Raw genomic sequence first — 7,490 nt, 5'->3', positions numbered from 1 at the left:
TGCCTGGATTTTCTTGGGTGGACTTGAATCAAGACTCCTGGTCGCCAGCATTACAAATACTTCACTTATCACTAAGAAACCGTTTACAACTCCAAAAGTCTTAAATCACACATCACTGAAGACCCTAACGACCTTTTTGATTTCCATATCAATTGTTCCAGATGGATGACCGTTAGAAATAAGAAGAACAGTAAACCAGGGGTTTTCCTGGATCAGATCAGGGCAGATGTGGTTCTTTTCTGATCATTTCTTCAGGGATTTTTCTGACTCAGAATCTCCCTTTTCAAGTACATTGTTTTTTGGGGGTTTTGATTGTTCTCAGTGGTTTTCGTTGACAGTGAAAGACATCTATAATTCATTTGAATGGGGAATATTTGTACATTCGCCACTGTGCAGTTCAAGTGGATTAGACGTCCATCGTCGTCAATGGCAATGGAAAATATTTCACTGATAGATTATTTTTCTAAATGCACTTAGGTCATAATTTTACTTGAAAACATACTTTAATTACTAGGCATTCATTCTCTGAACCGTTTTATCCTCACAAGGGTCGCGGGGGGTGCTGGAGTCTAAACCAGCTGACTTTAAGGGGACATCCTGAATCGGTGGCGAGTCGATCGTATTCATTGAAAACAAAAACATAAGGTGTGTAAACACACCATCAAATGTGCTTGCTTACAGAAGTAGCAATATTTATGTGTTTGAAATTCTAAAGAATCGTCCAACACCAGAGATAAAAATTTCAGTTATTGGTTTTAGGTGTTAAGGAGAATTTTGAGACCTTTAAATAAGTGCCTCAAAGTGTTTTCGTTATTTTTTAAAAAAACAGGAATATTTTTCGGACTATAAGTCGCACTGGAGTAGAAGTCGCACTCGAGTAGAAGTCGCACTTTTGCGGGGCATTTTTTTTATTTCATCAGAAAAATAAGGACAAACATATGTTAAAGAAAAAATAGTAAAATGGAGAAAACGGGCTGAATATGCTTTAGATAACACAAGAGTTTGAAAGATAACTATAGCCTATAATATAAATCACAGCAAGAAAGAAAAAACACACATAAGCCGCACTTGAGTATTAGTCTCAGGCCCAGCCAAACTGTGAGAAAACTTGCGACTTGTATCCAGAAAATACGGAATGTACTGTATGAATTGAAGGGAAAACCTCTTCGCAATAGTTAATAATTTTAATAGCTATGAAATATAAGATTTTTCTCGTAATCAGGTGACCTATCGAGAATCATGTTGAAAACAAACACATTTTGTGTTGTAACAGTTCAAAATATGCATTAATTTATTTATTTCTTGACAGAGCTTTAATCACATGACTCTGGAGGTAGCTCTTGTCCATAGATGTTGTTTCAGCTCAGCCTTTATTATTCAATACACCTTGGTTTGTTTAAAATCCAGCTAGGGTTACAGTATCTACGGAGTCAAAATTCCAACTTTATACAAACACAGATCAGGCTGAGTAAGGTATATATTTAATATGTTAGTTGCTTGCTGGTCAAAGTAACTCCTCATACTCGATTCAAGTGAAAGAAGCATGATAGGCAAGTTGTCAAAATGACTTAAAAGAGTATGTGTCGAATAAAGTGGCTTACTACTTTAATACTGATATAGCATTTTTTTTAGTATTCTCATGATAATGTTTGACATGTTTATTTTTCACCTTTTGAGCCAGTCAGAGACACTTGATTCCCTTATGATTGTATCCTGCTTGAAATCCCATACTGAAGGTTGTTATTTTAGTAAGCAAACAGTCCACATGTTTCAAACTCACGCTACGGTCTGAAAAACATTTTAATCGAAATTCAAATTTTCTAAATTCTTGAGCTGCTTATAGCCTCCCGAAGTGATGTTTTATATGTAGGCCTTGGGGATAAATTGCAGCACACATTTTTTATTGAAGAAAGTCCCTTACTTAAATGAAAGCATGCTTATTAAAAGTTATATGCCTGCTTTCAAACACGTTTAAACAAGCCTGACTTGTGTGTGTGTGTGTGTGTGTGTGTGTGTGTGTGTGTATGAGTGCACGCACATTCATTGGTTTGGGGGTAGCACTCAGCAAAATGAAATTCCTCCTTTTGTGTCCACATTCCTGAGGCGGCTGCATTCATTCCGTGTGACTGTGGCGGCTGCAGGGGAAGCCAGGGGTTGCCGAGGAGCAGGAGGAGGATGCTGGGGCTGTGTGCTTGGGAGAGCGTGGGCCCGGTGCTCTTAATAGGCCAACAAAGGGTCTAAAAATGCTGCACTGCCGTGGTAATTAGACATGAATGAGCTCTGAGCGACGTGACATGTCTTGTGCGTTCCATTTGACAGAGGAATGTAAGCGTCCAGCTTAGTTTAAAATTGGACCGGACTGGGGATCTCATACACACGGAAGCCCCAGAATTATAATGTTATCTTAATTTTATGCAAGGTTTGATGGTTAGACGGGTAGACCAAGCATGAAATAGTTTGGTAATACATATTTATAGGGAGATGGAAAATGCGAGCAGTCCTGATAGTCAGCTCATTTGAGCAATCCTGCTGACTAACATCAAATTGACCTTTCACTCTCATAATGCTTGCTGTTTCAACATTGCCTCAATATTACCCTAAGAAAACACATGAAGTCTGCATCTCAATAGACCCGTTTGCCCTTTCTCTAGCCAGGCATTAGCATTCAGAATCTAACACCCAGACCACCACGCCTTAGGTAGGCTGCTGTTCTCTCTGTGGCCGGCGTTTGCTCATCCCCTCCTAATCAGCCTCTGTTTTCCATGTAAAAAGCTGAAATGCAGTTCATTAGATAATAGCACAGCTGGGCCACAACGGTGGGCCTGTGGGTGTGAAGTTTTACAGTAAAGGACTCAGACAGAGAAAACAGATTTTCAATTATGTTTGCAGTGATGGGCGTGTTATGTGTTTGGCCTTGTTAGTTAAGTGGATTCCTTTATTAGTGAAGGGAAAACAATTCCCACTAATTAACCTTTTGATCATTTCTGCCAACTAGTCATAAAGACAGAGAAAAAAAAATCATCTGATGCTATGCAATCACGATGCTCTTATGACTAATCCAATTATAACAGTATGAACTACACTATATGATTCGTAAGGGACTTTAAAGTGGCTATGGGAAAAATGCTGAAGAACAATGGGGGTTCTAGTCGGAACAAGTTGCTATATTCTCTTGCTATATTAAACATGTAAACAATTCTGCACGCCCAAATATGTAATATCTGTGGTATCATCATGTGATACTGAGCCACACTGACTCACATGATGGCACATATCTTTTACAAATGATGCCTTTAACTCTTTCAGACCTATTGACAATGACAGCTGTCCTATCGTGGCTCTTTTAATCCTTCTGCTGTGAATTTAAATTACTTTATCACTAACAAAATGGTAATTTGTTGCCCCATTTAAATGGGTTGGACATTTATCCCTATTTATGGCTGCCATACTTGACTGATTTATTTTGAAGCCAATGTTTAGAGCATTCTTAGCTCATTTAATGAAAATAATTATAAGCGTGAAGGACAGCAGGAGTGGAATCACAATTGATAATTGCGATTAGATTAAATATTTTGTTCAAGTCTCTCATTAGATTAGATAACTTTATTCATCCCGTATTCGGGAAATTTCATTGTCACAGTAGCAAGAGGGTGAGAATACAGACACAGGAAAAGACATTTTAGAGGTTAACCTTTCAATTAACGTGCAAAAAAAATAAATAATAATTTAACCAGGACAAGAGTTTAACTCACCTTCAGAAGAAAAGTTATACTTAACATCCCATCCCTGTGGAAGCATTGTAACGTGAGCTATTGTGGTTTTGACTGTTTGTTCAGTTGAAACACCTCCAGACTGTTAAAAGCTGAACAAAGACTAGAATGGAGACTTTGGGCTTTGATAATGAAGAACCGTCACCCAAACTAAACATTTTGTGGTGATGTGTTAAATTTGTTTTGACAGTGATGTCTGCGTTGCCGCAATTGAAATACACTATGGACAAAAGTATTGGCGTTTACATCAGGAACAATGTAACATGAGATTGTTTCGTCTGAAGTTATAAAAGCCACACTTCCAGGAAGAGTGTGGAGAGTATTACAGCTCATCCCAAAGGTTTTTAATGTGGCTGAGGTCAGTGCTCATAGATTCTGGCACACAAAAAATATGCAGGCTGTCATTTCCCAAACGCTGCCAAAAAAGATCATTGAATTGTCCCAAAGTGGCTCTGAATCTTTGCCATTCCTCTCAAATCTTCGGTGAAAAATGTAAAATAATCCGCATGGGAAAGGAGGTGATTTGACTGTCCAATGATAACAGTTGTTTGCTCATACAGCCACATTTAATATCTTTGTTGTGAAGTTATTAAGTAATTAACAAGAAAAAAAATTGCAGTTATCGGATGCAAAACATTCTGTTTAATGTGTTCAGCTCTTTTCTTGAAGTAGATACTCGTTTTTGTCATTTTTTTCTTTTAATGTCATTATAAAATGATATATCACAAACATATTATAAATATAATCAATAAGGTCATTTATTTACATTAGAGATGGACGTACACGTTGAATCATTCATTATTCATTTTAAATACATTCATTGGAATTAAATGTGTCTTATTTTCCCCATTTCAACTGTTGGTCTAGACAAATTTTCTCATGACAAAATCATAGTAGTCATTGCATCTTACTGACCAATTGTGTGCCAATATGAACAAGAGACACTTTAGTTAAGTGAGGTCAGTCTAATCCACATTTTTTTTCAAGTGGCAGCCGCTTTTTATAGTGCAGATCTTCTAAACATTTTGAAATACAACTACAAGCTGCAAAAATAAAAACATGTAAGTGAAAATACTTTGAATCTATACTTAAAACAGTTGGACACAGAGTTCAATAAACAGCTGCCGCAAACAGAAGTGCAATGCTATAACTGCTGTACTCACATTTTGTTGCCTTGTGCTTATATTAGCAGGGTACTCCATTCTAGTACTGCTTTATGAAGGGTGTTCATGGCCTTCACCATAGACACGTCTGAACTGTAGATCCTGTATTGAGCTCTAAATTGTGTGTCAGAGGATAAATTAGTATGAAAAAAACACCATTATTCAAAATCAGTTAAATGTAAATGTGACCTTTTGATATTTATCATCACAGTAATTTACATACAATGGCAGCTGTAAACGCTCATCAAAACATTAGCAAAAGGCAAACTGATGATCTGGTTTGAATCAGCGCTAAAAGCATACAGTATGTGCACAATATATATAAATTTACCGAGTACGGGATGAATAAAGTTTAATCTAATCTAAAAAATCTTTCTGAACGGGCATTTTACACTTGTTCATTCAAATGTCTTCAAAATGTACTTTCAAATTCGCAAGTTGTCCATTTTTTAAACAACAGGATTATTTTAAGTGGTCATCCTTATTTACAACGTCATCAATGTGCAGAATTTCAGCAAAACTAAATGGGTACATGCTTTCAAGAACCTGCTAGACACATCAAAAACTGCAGCTAAACACACTGTCATTTTAAAAAAAACACAATTTTTGCACTTTGTGCTAAGTAAATGTAATTAATGTTCACATAAAGTACACAAAAATATTTACATACAATTCTGTATTAAAACTGCTATGGAAAATTTGTTATGGTTTTTCATCATCTTTTTTACTGTCCACCATGTGGACTAATATTGCAAAAGAAAAAAATGTTATAAAGATGCGCTCAACAAAGAGAAACACGGTACATTTACTCAGAAGCAAGAGGTAAAAGGAACCAGTCTGAACATTTGTGGCTGTCTCTGAAGATTTCTGAGAAATAAAAAATACATGGTTTGAGGCATTTGATAATAGTGAGTCATTTTATGAGCGAAATTTTACCTCTCAAAGAAAAGGGTTATTCGCTTCCATGGGTGACATCTTACGTTTGCAAGGCAGTAATTCAATGCAGATAAGCATTAGCTCTGTAATAAAGGATAGCTACGACTTCTTATTAGAGTGGAGCAAAGAGGACGGGTTTATTATGTTGCACTTTATATTAGCTCATGTTTAATCAGACGGGCTTGAAAAAAAAAACAAATTTGAAGAGAACTTCTGATGCTAATGCATTGTTACGTTTTTCTTTGATGTATGTCTCCAGAACAATGTTTGAAGTGTGAAAGTTTTTCTTGTCCTGCAGAGCTGGCAATGTGCGCAATGGAGTGCACGTGGCAGACTGTCAGTGCTCCCACAGTAGAAAGAAACACAGAGTGACACACAGTGGGACGGTCAAAACCGGGTAAACAGTATGTGGCGAAGTCCCGGGAGAAAGAACGTCTCCAGCCCCTGCTGTTGCCAACCGAGGGGTCAAAAGCTGCTCCTGGAAGGTGAAGTCATCCATTGCCAGGTTATCCGCGAGGTCTGAGTGGTAAGCAGATGAAAGAATAAAACACCACATGAGGAGCATGAAGACGTTTAAACCCAACATTGTCGCAAAACTGATAAACACGTGTGGTATGTCTGTCTGTGTTTTGTATGATGTCTTGCCCAGCTGTAACAACAATGTTACTTACACTCAGAGAATGTAAAAAAAAAAACCAGACGTGTAATTGTAAACACAAGCGTCATCACAAAAGATATCTCACTCTAAGTGTTGAATTGTGAATTTAAGTGGTAAGATGAAAACCATAAACAGTTGCCTCAGTTCAAGCTTCAGAATTGTTAAATGATATCTTTTTACATAAATTCAAGAACTGTCTGACTTGAGGGCCATGTAACCAATAGTTGTTTTGTTACCCATATTTATATTTGTACTAGGCAAAACAAACCATGCAACATAATTGAGAGGCAGCAAACACCACTTAGAAAAGAACCTAAATTTCAGACAATTACAGACAGCGCCTGTGGTGCTTTCAAAAGTGTGATCGAAACAGGAGAGGAGAAAACAGGAGGCCAGACACATTTTTAAAATTCTTAACAGTATTTAGTAGCTACTGTATTTTGTGAACTGTAAATTGCACCTGAGTAATTGCACCAGTAAAGAAAAATACACATTAAAGAGGGTTAAAAACAAATTGCACTATACTAAAAATCATATTTTAGGGGGTTATTTCATTTGATCAGACACCAAAAGCAAACATTCTACATCAGAATAACAACAAGAAGAAAAACAAATGGCTAATTGGGCTTTTGACTCAGTGGCGGGCCGTCAGGGCCTTCTCTGCTGGCCTAAGAAATATCTGAATCATATATTATATTTTGTCCATGAATACTTATCAAATAATTCCAAATTGTCTGTTAGCTTCCTTTCACTGCTTTCCCCCCCCCTGGTTGCACTGCTTCCAGATGTGTGTTTTCATATTGAAGCATTTAACCAATCACATTTCAGCCATTATTTGTTGCCAGGGTCAGAAATCTGCCTCAAGGCCTTCACAATCAGTTCTGCAGGCTCTGCTGCATTAAACAAGCGTCAATAAGACTGTTGCTTTAAACAATCAGATTTCGAGTTGGTAACACCACAATG

At 37.1% G+C, this 7,490-nt stretch overlaps 1 protein-coding gene across 1 annotated transcript in view; it reads right to left on the bottom strand.

The window, feature by feature from the left end:
- Nucleotides 1–4,341: 4,341 nt before the first annotated feature.
- The window catches only part of LOC144082493 (glypican-3-like), a 114,508-nt gene continuing 111,359 nt past the window's right edge, over nucleotides 4,342–7,490 (bottom strand). Inside the window, exon 8 of the mRNA XM_077609706.1 lies at nucleotides 4,342–6,388. Coding sequence (XP_077465832.1) covers nucleotides 6,207–6,388 — 182 coding nt within the window. The 3' untranslated portion in view covers nucleotides 4,342–6,206. The remainder of the gene's footprint in view (nucleotides 6,389–7,490) is intronic.

This window comes from Stigmatopora argus, chromosome 9, assembly GCF_051989625.1.
Source record: "Stigmatopora argus isolate UIUO_Sarg chromosome 9, RoL_Sarg_1.0, whole genome shotgun sequence".
NCBI classification, from domain to species: Eukaryota; Metazoa; Chordata; class Actinopteri; order Syngnathiformes; family Syngnathidae; genus Stigmatopora; species Stigmatopora argus.
Note: the sequence above shows the minus strand (reverse complement) of the source record. Positions and strands in the feature narration are given on the sequence as shown.